Source organism: Mus caroli, unplaced genomic scaffold, assembly GCF_978045245.1.
Source record: "Mus caroli unplaced genomic scaffold, Mus_caroli_1 scaffold_5, whole genome shotgun sequence".
NCBI classification, from domain to species: domain Eukaryota; kingdom Metazoa; phylum Chordata; class Mammalia; order Rodentia; family Muridae; genus Mus; species Mus caroli.
Window position 1 is genome coordinate 84,883,444 of NW_028227260.1, and position 19,363 is coordinate 84,902,806.

A 19,363-nucleotide genomic window follows, 5' to 3' on the forward strand; every position below is an offset into this window, starting at 1 on the left:
GGCATTGACTATATATATCTCAGCCAGGTACCAAAAGGATTGGACAAAAAATGGTTTATCCTTACATGATGTCTTATAAGTTTGGAAGGAATCTGTGCTGCAGTAGATGTAGTAGTTGTGATTCTTTTGAGTTTCTTTTTCCCTTTTCGATACTGATGAGACCCGTCCATGGGTTGACTTTAGCAGGGGTTCTGCCAGCTCTGGATTTGACCCTGGTTTCTTCAGTACTTGATTCAAAGGCTTAAAGTGACAGGCTCCTCTTATACCACAAACAAATTGGATATTTTATGCCTTCAGAGGGTCTCTGCATAGAGCAAGGTAGCTGATGCATGGCCTCATTCCCTTATCCAAATATTGGCCTGTAGCCTCTGTGAAATTATGTGACTAAAACAAATACTAAAATTTTCCTCCAAAACAACTGGGAAATGGTTTTAATTGTCACAGGAAAGAATTTCTTACTCTATGCTTTATTTCTTTTTCTTCCTCTCATTTTCTGCCTCTTATTCTCTATGTCATAATGAGACTTGTTGGAGTTTACCTGCATTAGTCATTGCTGCTAGAGAAGAACAAAATGGTGGAAAAGGTTACAACCTTTTCCAACAACAACAACAACAACGACAACAAATCCGGAAGACAGACTGTGTTAAGAAGAGGAAGGATAATTGAAAGCGGAACTCCACAATGCAGCTTCCAGGATGCTTACATCCATCACTAGGTGTAAATCTATAGTTTCCTAGATGAACACACCTGGTTTGGGGTCACCAGTGTCCCTATATGTAAGTCCTCATTTGTGCTCTGTAATCTAGCCCAATAAAGCCTCATTGTTATGTTATGGATTGGCTTCCATGTGTGTCTGGGGTTAATGCACTTTCACTTGGTTTTCCCAGGGAGAGTCAATCCAACAGTGTTTGAAGATGCTGGTATGTGACAGTTTACTGCTAAATATGTATTTGATTGTCTCAGAAAATTAGTCACTAACCGTTAAAAATTACAAGTAAAGCATGCATAAATAAAACTACCAGAAATAAAAAGGACAATAGAATAAAACTTGTACATAAAATATGCCACCTACAGGGTATATTTTGTGAAGAAAAAATAATTTTGTCTCAAAGTAAAGCAACTGGTCCTTCCAGAAGGAGGAAGGAATATATGGTACCAATCTCAGTAGACTTATGTTCATAGAGAAGGAATCTTTTTTTTTTTAGTTTTTCTTTTTTTTAATTAGGTATTTTCTTCATTTACATTTCATATGCTATCCCAAAAGTCCCCCAGACCCTCCCCCAACTCCCCTACACACCCACTTCCACTTCTTGGCCCTGGCGTTCCCCCGTACTGGCTGTCCTGGAACTCACTTTGTAGACCAGGCTGGCCTCTAAACTCAGAAATCTGCCTGCCTCTGCCCCCTGAAGTGCTGGGATTAAAGGCGTGCACCACCATGCCCAGCTGAGAAGGAATCTTATGTTACATAGTCAATGCTTGCTATGGATTTATTTGTAAGCTCCTTAATAGTAAGTTTTAACCAAAACAGAATCCTAGTGAGAAATTAGTTGAAAAGTTTTTTTTTTAATTAGAAAATATTCTTGCATTATGATCTGTTCTTTATAAATTAAAAAATACTGCTAAACCTGGTAGCACAGGTGTAGAATTCCAGTTGCTCAGAAGCCTGACACACTCAAGGTGTTCCTGAGCAACTTTGTGAGGCTCTATTATGATTCTAAATATTAAGTAAGGCTTAGAGATACAGCTCAGTGGTAGAGAGCTGCTCTAGCATGCATGTTGTGCTAGGTTCAATCCCTACTATTACAAAATATTGTGTATACTCATGGTGGACAGCAGGATTTCCTGCATCTCCTTTGTTGGTCTATCTTCAGTTTCAAAAACCAGCTTTACAAAGTTGCTCAGGGGAGCCCAGGCTTCCATAGAACAAAAAAGAGACTGACAGACTGCTGTAGTCTCAATATCTTCCTCACCATAAATCTCACTTCTCCTTTTTGAAGAACATTTCATCCAAATGCTCTTCTGTTATGCATCCATTTTTTGCCTCTTACAATTACAATATCTCTTGTTCTGACTCTGGAATATCTGCTTTAAGGACCCTCCTGACTCACCATTTCAAGGGAAATTAGTGCCCTGATGTTCAAGTTTGTAGGAAGATGGGGGTTGACTTCAAAACACACAACTGGGAAACGTAGATAGCCTACATACTTTCAGTTGTTGCCCGTAGAAACCCTCATGCATTTTTTCTACTAACTTGCACTTGGAAGGCCCTTTATTTTGTTTATTTTGTGATGGTTGGGTTAGGTGTGTTTGTTTCTTGTTTGTTTTCTTTTTGAGACAGGCTTTCAGGTCACTCAGGCTGGCCTCAAACTGACTATATAGTTGATAATGGACTTGAAATCTAATGTCTTCTGTGTCTACCTCCTGGCATCCTGAATTACTAGTATTTGCCTGTTTTATACAGTGCTTCATGTATGTAAGACAAGCCAGCTAAGCCACATCTCCTGTCTTGTTTGAAGAGAATTGTGTTCATTTTCTTCCTGCCATTTGCACAAGTGCCAAAATAAAGTCTCTCTTGCCGGTTAAATTGTCCATTATTTTCCCTGACAATACTCACTGCTATGTGAATGCATGATTCAGTTATTTAGTTTTTGTAGCGGTCAGCTATTAGGATTCTGTAACATGTCTGTGAATTTGACATTATAGACAATTACATTTATAACATGGTAAGGAAGAGCCAGCATGTTGGGTTTATTTATAGACCACAGCAGAAAAAGCCATTCTTGAGCAAGGAAAGCCCACCCTTGTCATCAATACAGAAATAGTCCATTTACTAAGCTTTAACTGAATGAATTACGTATTTACTCTACCTGCTATTTCAATAAAAAGTTTAGAAAGCAGTAGTTAGACTATTATATGTCAGATAAACAGTCTACCTCTAGCTCATTATTGAGAGTTTTCATTAAAGATTAAAAGCATAAGATCCTTTATAGAAATTCTAAACTGGTCCCTGGATCTTAGCATTCAATTATCATTTGTGAAATCTGAAATCAAGATAGTTTATGTCTAAATTGAGAGTACATTTGAAAATCAAAATTCAAAGGCTTGCCTTCTAGTGGGCTGACTGATGGGAAAGGGCTGTGATTATGCCTCATTTTCACCCTCTACATCACAGATCTCATTGATTATGTTTCTCAGCTTGCTCAGGGTTCTGTGAGGTGATTTTCAAGATGAATATTGCTATTTGCAGGATTTCCTGAATAGGAATATTTTGGGAGTAAATTGCACAAACCAAGTAATGTTCAGTCAATTTTCACTCCAGTATAAACAATATATTAGAACAGAACCCTTAAGGGCTTTTCTTTTCTTTTCTTTTTTTTTTTTTTAAACTTGGGTTTCATTGCATACCTTGCAGCATTTCACCAATAAGAATGAAATGCCAGGCAGGCAATGCTGAATGGAGATCATGTAGGACATTGCATAGTATTTTTTTTTTAAACAGGTGCTCAGAGTTGACCAGAGAAAACTAATGAACTGAATGGCAGGGTGCCAGACCCTTTGCTCCTGAGATTATCATGACCACCATGCACAGAAAAAGAAAGGTTCTTTAAATGAAGGAAATGGAGCCAGGATGTTGCTAGCTTCCTTCATATCTACTTTCTTTGCAATGACTTATAACTGAAATTTGTAAAAGGCAGTTTAATTGCCTGTGTTAAAAAGTTGGCATGTTTTCCAAACCATTTAAAAGCTTTATTTTATTTTTAATTTTTTTTTAAATTTTGGGTAAAGTCCAACAAAGAATAACTCATTTTATCATTTTTAAATTTGAAAGTAAACATTTGATTTTTTTAAGCAGAGGAATATACAGCAGACCTAAAGACTGGAATCCATAATTAAAGCAAAAAGATAAAAAGGTGTAATTTTAATAAATCATTTACTAGAGAGTAGAGATAGAAGCTAGACAAAGAGGGATAATGAATTGCTTGATTAATACTAACAGTGGTAACTATTTCTTGATTAAAAGCCAAGGATTTTGGGATTACTGGGAGAAGTTCTCCAGTTAGCAAACACATGGTCATATGTCCCCTTGCATTGGAATACAGACAAAAGCAGAAGAAAGAGCCTTAAGGAATATTTATTTTTCAATCTACACTTCAAAGATGAAAAAAAAAAACCAAACCAAAACAACAAAATCCTCACAGAACTCACAATGTGTAAGGAATATACCAAAGTGTTTTCTGCACAGCAAGAAGCAGTTGTTTTTTCCCTCAGTGATTTAAACTAAGCTGTAGGAAGTAAATAGCACACCATCAAAACACTGCACAGCAGTGAGAGAAGTGACATGTGGCTTTGATAATGAAGTTCATTAACACAGAAAAGAGTGCCTTTGCTGTAGACTGTAAGACCTATTTGTCAGAAACTCCTGTGCTCTTGATAAACAACAACTGATGTGACTTTTCAGTATTGGAAACCAAACTGGGGACAGGAAGGGATGGCAGAGACCAGACTAAAGTCATTTTGGTCAACTCAACACGAAGTTTTTGTGTCATGAGATTTTGTTTCCCTTTTTGTACATATGTTACATAGATCACGTTGAGTATCTACTTTTTTTCCCAAAAGACACATGCTGATGAACAAACTTTTACATATGTGTTACGAAAGTTACAAAATCAAACATGGTTCCTAGTTGAGAGGGAAGAATTCGTGTCCTTTCTGATTTGTCATATGAAATCAATGACTTAAAGAAAATACTAGATCCAACAAGTCTGGGGATCCGGCTCAATTTATGGGACATTTGGCTCAAGTGTCTGTACTTTTTTAGTGAGGTGGTTTATTCAGTAATGAAGCATCCAGAATTGATCAGATGCATCACTGGTAATGACACTCGTGTTAACTATGTCTGAGGATGCTGTGTACTAGCTAACTGGAAGAACAAAATCCTAGAAGGAGTGGCTTCTCTGAATTGAGGATGTCCTTTGTCCAGTCATCCCTTGTGACTATGCATGCATGACTGAGGGTAGGATGACTCAGGCATCAGAAGCCATGCCTTAGTGTCAGGATCTCCAAAAAATTATCAATGTACAGTTTGTTTTGTTACTTATCTTTATATATACTTTAAAGTTAACTTAATTTGTTACTGGGTAAAGGTCATTGTTCCTCATGAGTTTGAGTATCAGACTGAATTGTTGGCCTTGGCAGTGACTGAGCAGGCTGAGCTCTGTACTGGGGAAATGCTGTTTGCCTGCGACTTACAAAGTACCATGTGTTCTCAGTGTACTGCTAACAGAGTGTTCGATAAAAACATCAGGGAAGCAAGGTAAAAGGAAAACATTGCACTTTGCAAATATAACTCAATTTAGCTGGAACAAACCTTTCTACCACTCTGTTATTTTTATTGTCTTTAAAGCACAACCTTCTCAAATGTCTAGAATGAAAACTTTAGATAATATTCAGTTGTATATAAGACATCTAACAAATATAATACATTTTAAGTGACGTTAGAGCAGAGATGGAAAATGGACTATGCTAACATGATGTGAATATTATAGTGGTCACTTTAGTAAATATGCCCAGTAAATTCTTAGAGAAGAAGGAAATGCTAGTGAAATAATCATTACAATAACATCAATGGTAATGTTAAAACAATTCTCTACTTAACAAAAATTTAAGTCTTCTGAGACTTCCCTAGAACTATCTTTATGCTTTCTGATATGAAACAAAACAAATCCCTACTTAATTATTTTACCAAGGATCAACTCCAAATTAAATTCTTTATTCTCTAGTATCCAGGTGCTTTCTGTTCATTCTGGCCTGTCTTCGGGGAGATTCCTATTCATTTAACCAGAATCTTCTCTTACCACAGTTGCTTCCACTAACCCTGCTCCTGAGCAAATACCCCTATTTTCCATTTGGAAATGAGACGTTCTCCCAGTCTCAACTTCTATTCTATAAACTCCATTTCACAGGTTGCTACATTTATTGTGATGAATTGAATAATGGTTCCCTTGTCCTGTTTTAAGGAGTGATGAGATTCAAAGAAATGAACAAGTAACTTAATTCAGTCATTGAGTCATATTGCCAGAAATGAAAACATAAGCAAGTGGTACCCACCTTTATGTCAAATGGTCCTGGTTGACTTGGTTGGTTATAAATTTCCAACTGGTTTCTAATAGGAGAGAGCCACAGGAGCAGGTAATCTAGCTGCTCTTCAAGCTGCCTAAAATCTTTTAAGTGAACCTCAAGCTCTCCTTGTTTCTCAGGTAAAGCTCTGGAGACCTGAAAGGGAAAAAAGATAAATAATTCTCATGGTATATAGTAAAAAATGGCAAAAGTATTAATAAAGATATTATAGCAATTTGCTGGTCTGTTTATTCAATAATACTTTAAAAGTTACATATATGCCATGTTCAAATGTAATTAACATTTTAGGAATCATTGGATAATACTCAAATACTGTATATAGCACAGACATTAATGACTATTTGTAAATATACATTTTATGCCTAAGCTAAGTGTGTTGTCTCACATTTGTGATACCAGAATATGTGCGACAGAGGCAGGTGAATTGCCATGTGTAGGAGGCTAACCTGGTATACAGGGCAAGTTCAAGGGTAGCCAGAGCCACACAATGAGACTCTTTATCAAAAAACACCCATAAAAATAAATAACTTACTCATACTTACTCAGATGCATTCTCCAATTAATTGATATCAAGGGGGCATATTCCTAATATAAATTCTCATTTACTAAGTGTGTATGTCAAGTGCAGAGCCTTTGCAGTATTACAAAGACATGCACCAAATCATTGAGGGTTAGTACTATGTCTATAACTAAGCAGTTCCCCAAGTAAGTGTGATTTATACTAACAGAATATAATGAAATTAAAACCAAAATGAAGTATATTTTTGTTGGTATAGCAATAATTTCTTCTACTATATTTGTCTTTAGTTTGTATTTAATGGAAAATTATACAAAGAAATAATTTACTTACAAGGAAATGAGTAAAATTATAAGCATTTTTGTGATCTATAGTTTGTGAGACATAGTGTAAATAAGTGAAGCAAGCATTGAGGAACAAGACATTTGCTTGAGAGGAAATTAACACAATAACTACTGGTTATTTTTATGAAGGGCTTAGTATATACTAAGCACCATGGTTGGAAGTCTCAAATTCATCACTCTTTTTAATCTCCCATGACCATTTCATATCACTCCTGTTAGTATCTCAGTTTTAAACATAGGTAACACTGGACTTGACAAATGCCAAATAGCTTTGGAAATGATATGCTATACAGTTAAACATTGGTGGAGCTAATATAAGTTACTTAGATTTAAAGCCTGGTTTGTGCTTTTGCAGAAATCCTAGCCCAGTTTTCCCTAACACCCAGTGCCTCTCTCATAGACTGGAGATAGTACAGATACACTGTTAATCTAAGAACTAAATAAAGTAATCTTTAAAAATTGCTTAGAACAATTCTCTGTATGACAGTGAAAGACAATACAATGGCTAAATATGAGCAAAAATCTTGGGCAAACAGAAAGCCAGGATTAACAATAATGAAGCTATTTTCTTCAGAATATCAAAAATTAAAACTAACATAAATGGATAGTGTCAGTTTGTAATGGCAAAACTTTGTAATATTTTGACACTTCTCTTGTAGTACAAATGTGGTACTACAGTGTAAATCAATAACAGTATAATGATCATTGAGAAATATTATTATACTATGAGGAATGTAGAACATATTACAGAAAGAACATAGGTAAGTACACGGTGTCGTAGTGTTTATTGTAATAGATAACTATGTCAGAGGACTAAGCAATGCTACTTGTTTTAGAACTATTTATACATTTTAAGGGACTCACCATTGAGCACTACTATAATCTTGTAGTTGAACCTCAAGAGATGCTATGTAGAACACAGACACATTAAACAATTAACTATTGTGTGGTGGGGAGAAATGCCATACAAGGTCATATTACATGCAAATTACATGTGTGGAAACAGAATGAAAATTATTCTATATATACTGTGTAAAAAGTATGTGACTACTTGAGCAAAGAGGTAATATCCTACTCTGAAACAGGCACTACCGTGACTGAACTTAGGCTCCATATGAAGATGAAGATCTTGGGATCTGGCTGATCCATGGCAATATCAAAAGAAGTAGTTAGGCCTGAATTTGTTTTGTTCAGCTGCACCTGGGGTGATGGAGCACTGAGTTGAAACAAAGACTCCAGATGTATTTGATCTAAATCTCATACAAGACTGATGGATAACTTCACAGTGTATCTTGATTAAATAATACATTTAAACGAGAAAAATAAGTAAGATTTAACAATTCAAATCTGTGATGATCAAAATATCACAGTTTATTTAAACTGTCATTGTGTGACCAGTTTTTCTTTTTTCTCTGACAGAGATTGTGGTGTCTCCATATAACAATGACCTTATATTTTGTTATTTTAGATTTTTTTTTTTTTTTTTTGGTTTTTCGAGACAGGGTTTCTCTGTGTAGCCCTGGCTGTCCTGGCACTCACTTTGTAGACCAGGCTGGCCTCGAACTCAGAAATCCGCCTGCCTCTGCCTCCCGAGTGCTGGGATTAAAGGCGTGCGCCACCACGCCCGGCTTATTTTAGATTTTTAACAAAGTATTAAAGGACTAAGAAGCAGTGATAAAAAATGGAAGCAACAGCTTTTGTGGAAAGTGTTCTCCACACTTTGATCTTCACTCTTGGCAGCCTTTCCTTCTGTGGGTAAGGAGACAGGAGCTTTCTGTTCAAGCTTAAATAACAATGCTTGTCCTGCGTTCCTTAACTTATAGCTTGTTATAGAGTGGCATAATCTTTGTTTTAAATGACTTAGGTATGTGTTCATAGATTCAAGCCCATAGTTCTGAACTTTTTGTGCATTCCTGTGCACATACATATATGTAGAGGACAGAGAGTATACGATAATAGTAAATCTATATTTTGATGCATTATTAATTCCTTTTGCATAGTTTTCTATCATTTAAACTAAATATTTTATTTTTATTGGATGGTTTGCTACTCACAAGGACATGTTCCAAGTATTTTAAAGTTTCAACTAGCAGCATCTGAGAGACTGCAGATGCTGAAGTAGCTGGAGATAATCTTCACTGTATTTCCCTAATCTCTCTAAAAGAGAGCTATGGAATTCTTTTTATCTGATCAGAAAATATTTTACATTTTATGAAAGTATTATATGTAAATTATTTCTTTGTTTGTTTCAAAAAATATCTTTATCTGTCCAGTTTTCTTTTGGTTTGTTTGCTTTTTAATTATTCATTTTCAGAAATTCTTTTTTTTTAATTAATTAAGGTGGGTTTTTGTTGTTGTTGTTGTTTTTTTGTTTGTTTTTTGTTTTTGGGTTTTTTTTTGTTTGTTTTTTTGTTTTGTTGTTTTTCGAGGCAGGGTTTCTCTGTGTAGCCCTGGCCCCTGGCTGTACTGGAACTTATTCTGTAGACCTGGCTGGCCTGGAACTCAGAAATCTACCTGCGTCTGCCTCCTGAGTGCTGGGATTAAAGGGGTGCACCACCACGCCCGGCATTAATTAAGTTTTGAATTCACTTTACGTCCCAATCATAGCTCCCTCCTTCCTCTCTTCCCAGTCCAAGCTCACAAATCCCTCTTTGCATTGCCCCCTCCCCTTCTCTACCACATGCAAATACCAAAATTCATACAACATTGAATTAAGGTTTATTGATTTTGTTCTCAACTTTATAACACATTGCTCCATTACTATAAAGGTGAAATAAGTCCTGACAGAAATAGTACAATGAAGATTTGGCTTAATTTCAAGTAATGGCATGGAAGCTTTGCCAACAGTAAGATTTCATTCTAGTTATGTGGTATTAGGTATTTCCTTCTAGACCTTTCTTTTCTACCATCATAATGTTCCCTTCTGAGTATTTAATAAGTTATACACATGATTTCCCTTCCTGATTTTTTGTTTCTGGAGGAGATATGTTCCTACCTTTTACAGACTTTGAACAAATACCCCCTGAACTAACAGAAATTTCCAAGTTTCATATTAGTTTATTAGTTTATTTTTCCTGGAAATATGTCTAGAGAAGTTAATTATGTATGAATGTATAATGATTGCCATATAATTTTAAATATATAAGCTATAAAATTATAAATCATTATATATATAAAGTTATAAATCTTCAATAAATAGATAAGCATAATAAAGCACAACACCAGAATTTTCTACATGATCAAAAAAGTCATAGGCAAAGACAGAGGAGAAATGATAAGCTGTGAAAAAATATTGGGGACTCACATTTCAGATAAAAGGTTAATTTGCCTAACACGTAAATGAAATTCTGTACCCCAAGAAGAGCCACAGAGTCAATTAACTTTGGAACATGGGGCTCACAGAGCCTAGGCCACCAATCAAGGACCGTGGAGGACATGGTCTTAGACTTCCTACATATTTGTAGCAAATAACAGTAAAATTCATGACAATCTTTATCTGTTTTTAAATCATTAATGTTTACATCTAATATATCACATTTTAGATTCACATTTTACATAACCTAAAACTATACTTCCCATGCATGCTCCCTGTGGTGAATGGAAATAAATACATTCAATATTCTTATGTCATAAGTGAGTTTCTACTCGATTCTTGACCTAATTTCAGACAAGATTCATTTACTTGTTCTCTTTTTTTCTGATCACTAACTCCAAACATTTGTAAGTTTTATTATTAAGGTAAGCAGAAGCATCTATTTCTGAAATAAATGTTTTATATACCAACCTCATACTTTACAAAAAATTTCCAGGAAAGCTAAAATTTTGTCTATAAAAAGATATATCAGAACTTGAAGAGGTATTGTAGCAAATGGAACATAGTTGTCATCTAGAAACCAAAGCTAGTAAGCAAAAGTTAGATGGGAACATCTGTAGTATCTATCAGAAAAACAAAAGATCCTAGTTTACTGTATAGTAAGATTATCCAGTGAAAGAAACGGGAAACTGGATCTACTGAAAATCTGATTAAAAACTATAAACAATCAACAAACAAGAGAAATCCCAAACACTACACAATCAATGAAATGCAAATTAAAGCAACAACATTACTCTGTTAACTGTGTGATATACTGCCTTCTGGGAGAAGATTTATTAAAAATCCCTGCCCAAATGATTAACCTTATGCTACCTGTTCAACTACATATTCTCATTGTCAATAAAATAATTTGATCACATAGAAAAGAAAGGTTTTTACCCTGAAATGTATGAACACTCCTGAGAGCTTAAGAAAACAAACCTAAACAAATAGAGGGATATACTTTATTCATGGACTATATGGCCTAATGTAACAAATTAGTTTAGTTCAAATAATCTATAAATTCAATGTAAGCACAATAAAAAAAATGTAGGTTAAGGTCTTTCACAGAAATTGGCAAGGTATTTTTTAATTTATATAGATTACAAGTGACCATATATTCAAGTAAATTTTGATAATAAACACATTTTTAAAAATATTTGCGATCAGGTGTCACTTTTAATATAATTACATGTGTGGTATTTTTTACACTTGATCTTAGCCAAAAGGCCGAGAAAGCGATGTGTAGTATTTTTTAAAGAACAAGTAAATCATATTGTGATAGCAGTCTCATGCCATTCAAACCAAGAGAACATGACATTTTTAATAAATAGTTCTATCCTAATTTAATATTTGTTTGAACAATGTGAAATGTACACACACACACACACACACACACACACACATATATATATATATATATATATATATATATATATGAAACACATGTAATTTTCTTTATGTTTTATAGACCTTGATGGAAAAGAGAAGTTAATCATATTTCTAAAACTGAAAATGTTTTCAAGATATGTTATTGGTGATTAAATAAAATGTAAAAAGTCATTAGCCATAAAGGGTAGATAAAGCAAATTTTACTCATCAAAACAAAATTAAGAAATCAAGTAAAGGTTAAGGTTTTTTTAAAGGTTGTCACAAGAACTTCATAAAGTTCATTTTATGTAGAATGATACTAATTATCAGAAAACTATAAAAGCCCAATGTATTAAAGGTAAATGGGGTTAATGCTTAAAGATATACACCTTGTTATAGGACAAGGATCTCTCTCTCTCTCTCTCTCTCTCTCTCTCTCTCTCTCCCCCCCCCCCTTACTGAAGAATCTCAAATGGCTGAGAAATGCCTGACAAATACAGAAGTGAATGCTCACAGGGCCCCCAATGGTGAAGCTAGAGAAAGCACCCAAGGAGCTGAAGGGGTCTGCAACCCTAAAGGTGGAACAAGAATATGAACTAACCAGTACCCCCCAGAGCTCGTATCTCTGTAGCAGAAGATTGCCTAGTTGGCCATCACTGGGAAGAGAGCCCCTTGGTAGTGCAAACTTTATATGCCCCAGTACAGGGGAATGCCAGGGCCAAGAAGTAGGAGTGGGTGGGGAGGGGAGCAGGGCGGAAGGAGGGTATAGGGAACTTTCAGGATAGCATTTGAAATTTATATAAAAAAATATCTAATAAAAAAAAGAAAGTTAACTTAAAAAAATAAAATAAAATAAAAATACGGAGACAAAAAACAAACAAACAAACAAACAAAAAACAAACCAAAAAAAGAAAGAAATGTTCAAAGTCCTTAGTGATCAGAGAAATACAAATCAAAACGACCCTGAGATTCCACCTTACACCAATCAGAATGGCTAAGATAAAAACCTCAGTTGACAACACATGTTGGAGAGGATGTTGAGAAAGAGGAACACTCCTCCATTACTGGTCGGATTGCAAGCTGGTACAACCACTCTGGAAATCAATATGGAGGTTCCCCAGAAAATTGGAGACCCACCTATACCACTCTTGTGAATATACCCAAAAGGTTCTCAACCATGCCACAGGGGCATGTGTTCTACTATGTTCATAGTGGCCTTATTTGTGACAGGCAGAAGCTGGAAACAACCTAGATGTCCCACAACAGAAGAATGGATACAGAAAATGTGGTTCATTTATACAATGGAATACTACACAGGTATTAAGAACAAGGACATCCTGAGTTTTGCAGGCAAATGGATGTAACTAGAAAATATCATCCTGAGTGGGGTAACTCAGACCCAAAAGGACGTGCATGGTATGTACTCAATAATAAGTGGATATTAGCCAAAACAATAACATAAAAAAGTACAGAATACCCAAGATACAGTCCACAGAACTCAAAAAGCTCAAGCTGAAGTGTCCAAGTGAGAATGCCTCAGTCCCACTTGAGAGAGAGAAGAAAGCAATCACAAATGGGGAGGGAGGGAGAGAGGGACCTGAGAGGGAAAGAGGCCAGGAGGGTGATGGGTGGGGGAAGAGGGGAACCTGATCTGGTATTGGGTGAGGGAAAGGACTGAAGCTCCCCCACCCCCAGGGCCAGCAGAAAGAATGCAAACAGGCATCCTCAGGAAATAGAAGGTTGGGGGAACCCTCCAAAATGCACCAGAGACCTAGGAGGTAAGAGACTCTCAGGAATCAAAAGGAGGGACCTTAGATGAAATGCTCAACAGTAGGGAGAGGGAACTTATAGAGTCCACTTCCAGCAGGAAGGCAGGACATCAAGTGATGGATGGGGTTGCCATACCACAATCATATCTCTGACCCATAATTGTTCCTGCCTAAAAGAATTACAGGGATGGAAATGGAGTGGAGCCTGAGGAATAGAAGGACAAGTGACAGGCCCAAAGTGGGATCCATCTTAACTCTTTTCTTTTTGAAGTTATGGTGTCTCACTGGCTTGAATTTCACCTAGTAGGCTGATCAGAATGGTCCAGAGATGGACATGCATCTACCTTGGCTGTATAGGATTTTAGTATCAGAAGACAAAAATCCAAAAACTTCTCTTTCTGGAGAAGAACTTCCTAAGGCATATGATGGAAAAAGTATGTGAAACAACATTATTAATAGGATGGAGTGTTTATAGAAAGATCAAATAAGAGACTGTCTGAAGTGGAGTTGAAAAGCGTACCATCCTATCAGGAAAATCTTTTTTTTTTTAACTTTTTATGAGGTATTTTCCTCATTTACATTTCCAATGCTATCCCAAAAGTCCTTCATACCCTCCCACCCACTCCCACTTTTTGGCCCTGGCGTTCCCCTGTACTGGGGCATATAAAGTTTGCGTGTCCAATGGGCCTCTCTTTCCAGTGATGGCCGACTAGGCCATCTTTTGATACATATGCAGCTAGAGTCAAGAGCTCCAGGGTACTGGTTAGTTCATAATGTTGCACCTACAGGGTTGCAGATCTCTTTAGCTCTTTGGATACTTTCTCTAGCTCCTCTATTGGGGGCCCTGTGATCCATCCAATAGCTGACTGTGAGCATCCACTTATGTGTTTGCTAGGCCCCGTGGAAAATCTTTAAAATGGAATTAAACAACCCAAAATAGCTTTTGGAAATCCCTGGAACTGACCACATTCTCTAAGAATATATAAATAGTAAAGCCTGCTGAGAGATACTCTTAGATGTGCCAAACTACAAAGAAGACTGTCAGGCCAGCCTAACAGTCTGGAAGAATCATTGACCAGCTGAGCAGGTTGGCAGAAGCATAAAGCAGCCAAGTAGCCAAAAAAAGCCAGAGACCCATTGATGTGCCCTGGAGAGGCACAGACCAACTACTCCACCAGGAAAGGACATTCTCCAACCTCTTGAGCTACCTACAATTGTGCAAAGATTTTGTGATCCACGCCATTTGTTTTCTACCTGGGATGACGAGAATATACCAAGTGTTAGAGTGACAAACCTGCATTACTACACTTGACATATTTTACTAGTGCTATGAGGATTGAACTCAGATTCTCACTTTAATGACTGAGTTATCTCCCTAGCTCCAGAATTGGAATTCTGTGAAGTTGAATTAGACAATCACATTGAAAGCTTTCTTCAGTAATTCCAATGACAGTATTATAAACACACATACACACACACACACACACACACACACATACACACACACACACACACAGAGAGAGAGAGAGCGAGAGAGAGAGAGAAGGATACATAAGTATATTCAAATTTCAGCAAACATCACATGCCATAACATTTACATTAATCCTATAGTAAGTAAAACACAAGTGTTTACTGACAGTATAAAGCATATACTGCGGCATACTCACACAATAGAATATTTTACAGACAAGTAGACAAACTATGATATATTAAACACCACAGAAATAACACCACAAATATTGTGAAAAAAATATTCTAAGAGAGCAAAACACAAGCTCATATATACTACATGATGCCAATGATATTAATTTCAGAAGTGAAAATAATCTCTATGTGTTTTGGGGTTACAATACGGCTTACACTTGTAGAGTGTGGTGGCCAGAGGAGAGGTAGAAGTTGGAAAGGTGCTCGAGAGAAGAATTCTTAACATAATCTATTTCTTTCAGTTTTACCTGCTTTATATAATGGGAAGCTATCTGTTTGATGCGATGGCTTATTCTAAATTATTGATTGAACAGTAGTTTCACAGGATGCATCAAATTCAATAAGCTTCTCTTATGATTTGTGCAAATTTTATACATGTTGATTTAAAAAATTAAATGAAATAATTTGCAATCTTTAGCAGTATTTATTCCCTTCAAAAGTAGATAGAATCACATGTAGATAGAATCACATGACAAAGATGATTAATTCTATCATTTATACTACTGCAAATGAAAATTAATTTCTCTCAGAAAAATAAGAGACTCCACATAAAAGTGTTGTTGTCATTTAATGAATAACATTGAATTATCTTATTAAATAAATATTAATATTTTAATATAAGCTACATATTACACATAAATTTTAGCCTATGTTTTCAATCAATATTTACAGTAACAATTTCTATGCATAGGAAAGGTCCTGAACAGATATTTCTTAAAGAACATAGAAGCACCAAAAGATTTATTTAAAAGAAATGTTTAATATCACTAATCTTTAGGTAAAGGCAAAATGAAATCACCATGAGAGACTGCCTCAAGCTTATTAATTCTGGAAAGGATGTATAGTAAAGGAAAACCTATTAATATACCAGTGTGAATGTAAATTAATGTACCCATTAGGAAAACCTTTAGGGTGGTTTCATAAAAACAACAACTAACATGATCTCAGTCTTGCTACTGGACATATATCCAAATTAAGTGAAATTATGTCAAGGGAAGACTATATTCGCATGTTCGTTGTGGGACTATTCATAATAGATAAGACATGAAAACAACTTAAGTGTCCATCAACTGACATATGTGTAAAAAATACATTGTGCATGTAATACAATGAGATATTGTTTAGCAATAAAAAGAATGATCCTTAACATTTTTGAAATGTTTATGGGACTACAAGTTATTGTGCTATGTTCCATAAGACAGATAAAGAAAATCAAGTATTACATGTTATCACCTATATGTTCAATACACACATGAATGGAAACCATATATGGTGCTAAATTATTGAATGCATGCAGACTTGTACACATGTACACACACAAATACAACAACAACACACACACACATCATAGAAATAAGAGTTAGGGTAGAGAAGTAGTTACCTAAAGTTAGAGAGAGGAGAGGAATGGGGTGAGGTTAGTTGACAACAACTGTATCACACTAAGAGAAGAATAAGGAGCTGTAATGTAATGAAAAGTGACTGAAGATAGCAATACTTTAGTACATTTTTCAGAGAGCTAGAAGAAAGGATTTTGAAAGACAAAAAATAAATACATAAAAAATTTTACAAGATGGAAATGTTTAGCTGGATTTAATTATAGAACAGAATATGCATATATGGTAGCAGCATAGGCTGTCTGATAAATGAAAACAATTTTTGTTTTACCTATCAGTTATAATAAACAAAATTTAAATTTAATAAAGCAGAACTGATAGATTAATTCTTTGTGCCCTCACATACATTTTGATATAATCTTAGGCATACTGTGTCTCAATCCCAAACAAAACTTTCAAAATTCAGTACTTTCAATTAAATAATTCATCCAGTCTATTATATTTTGTGGCAAAATGCAAATAATATGAAATATTTGAAAACTTCACTTAACCCCACATAATTCAGAACCTCATTACTTTGAAGCAGGGGCTGGGGAGAGAGCTCAGTGAGTAAGGTTCTTGCTACATTACATCTTAGTCAGGGTTACTACTGCTGAAATGAAACACCATGACCAAAGAAGAGAGGGAGTCATTTATTTGGCTCACCCATCTACTTTACTGCCCATCAGTGAAGAGAGTCAGAACAGGAATTCAAGCAGGGCAAAACCTGGAGACAGGAGTTGATGCAAAGGCCAGGGAGGCATGCTGCTTACTGGCTTGCTCCATATAATTTTCTCAGCCTGCTTTCTTATGGAGTCTAGGATCTTCTGAGCACAACAGCCTGGTCCCTATCACACTAATAGCTAACTAGGAAAATGCCCTACAGTCTTGCCGACAGCACAATATTATGGAGACATTTTCACAATTGAGATTCCCTCCTCTCAGATGATTTTAGTTTCTCTTCCAGAGAAGAGGCAGGGACAGGTAAATCTGTTCTGCCTGACTAGCCTAGCACAATTGGCCAAGCTCTAATTTTTGTAATAGTAAACAACAATACTGGATGTTGTCCTCTGGTCTTGGTGCAAATACATATATATCCACACTCAAACATATACATATGTACAATAAAATAAAAGTAAAACAAAACAAAAGAATAAATTAAAGCAACTGTAGAACTAGACATAGGAAAAATACATTGCTAGGCACAGTTTGCTAGTGTATTTTAAAACAGGTTTCATGGTAAACTATCCTTTACCATGAATTCATTTATTTCCTATTTCATTGTAAGCTTTGTAGAACAATAATGGTTGCAGAAATGAAAAGTATATTGTATTATATGTCATTGGGATTTCAAAAAATGATAAACTTTGTATAAAATCATAAAGTCATCCCTAAATGACATAGCTATTGGGATTCTACTTTTAACATAAGTGGGTTTAATTTCTTAAGTGTGTGCATTTTATTCATAATGTTCATAGACTTATATTTGATATATAACTTTTAGTTTAGGTGAAAACATTTCATTCTCTATTAGTAAATCACAGTATGTATTAGTTTTATTGTACAATCACTGAGTTACTAGACATGGATTTTGTTATTTTTTGTCGAAGGCCTCAAATACATAACACAAAATGTGGCAAATGAGCATTTGTAGCAAGATTTCAAAGTCAGTAAAATTTGATGTACAATGAAGAGTTTTGTAGTTCCCAGGAGTCCTGTGCCCTTATTACCACACTAAACCCATATTGGCTTTTCAGTCAAACTTGGTGCTCATGAGCAGTATTCTTGCTCATTAATTTCTTAGGTTGCCATCTAAGCAACTAACTTCATGCCTTAAACATTCTTAATAATACACATAGCACATAGAAAATAGCTTCTGATTGTTCACCTTGATTCAAATCTACCCTAACGTTAGGTAACAAGCCATATAACTGCTCCCAGGGGCATTAGAAAAGTTAAGCGAATTGGTGAAATTGATTTTCCCAAACTTGAATAGCTCTCATTTATCTTTTAAAATGCATTTTATAGGGATTTACACCTTCCTAACTATGCACCTACCCACACACTCTTTACTACACAGCATGATTTTGATCACATACTATTTAAACTCCAGGGACAATAAAACTCACAGAGAAGTTAAGATGTAATTTTATATGGCAAATACAAAGTCCCTAGAATGTTTTCTTAAAGTGTAACCCAATGTTTGTCCTTCTTTTTGCACAGCCATGCTCACACTTTCCGTTTTTCTGTTAGAAATCTTTTCTTTTGTAAAGAGACCCCCAACTACTGCCTAGACAATGCAGACAGATGGTCCTTAGGTTCCTCAGTAAATATTACTTTTGTTTACTTAATTATTTAACTTAAAGAAGTTTTATCGAAACTCAAAGAAAATGAAAGCATAATCCTTGTTCTTTTACCTAAAATAAGATTAATACATTCTTACAACCTAATATTCAGTTGCTCCTCGAGATATAAAACAGTCTCCATTGGAAACAGAAGGGGAAATGTGCATTAGGTGATCAAACATCCTCAGTTTTAAAAGTTCTACTTGAAATCATCATTGTATAAATATAAGTTGAAATTTAATAAAAGTAAGCAAACAAACAAAAAACCCTAAAGAATATCATCTTCATTTGAACTCATTAAATGACAGCCTATGGCTGGGGAGGTGGCTCAATAGGTAACTAATCTGATGAACGAGAATGAGGGATATGTTTAGACATTTTGAACCCATTTAAAGTACCAAGTGGTAGTACAGATCTGTAATTCTTTCATTCTTACAGTGAGAAGAGTGA

The 19,363-nt window shown here is 35.4% G+C and overlaps 1 protein-coding gene across 3 annotated transcripts in view; it reads right to left on the reverse strand.

Annotated features, from left to right (window-relative positions):
* Window positions 1-19,363, reverse strand: part of Dmd (dystrophin) — a 2,436,643-nt gene that overhangs the window by 860,133 nt on the left and 1,557,147 nt on the right. For all 3 annotated transcript variants that reach the window (XM_085838134.1, XM_085838135.1, XM_029473188.1), the window contains exon 48: window positions 6,109-6,273. In XM_085838134.1, coding sequence (XP_085694260.1) covers window positions 6,109-6,273 — 165 coding nt within the window. The remainder of the gene's footprint in view (window positions 1-6,108; window positions 6,274-19,363) is intronic.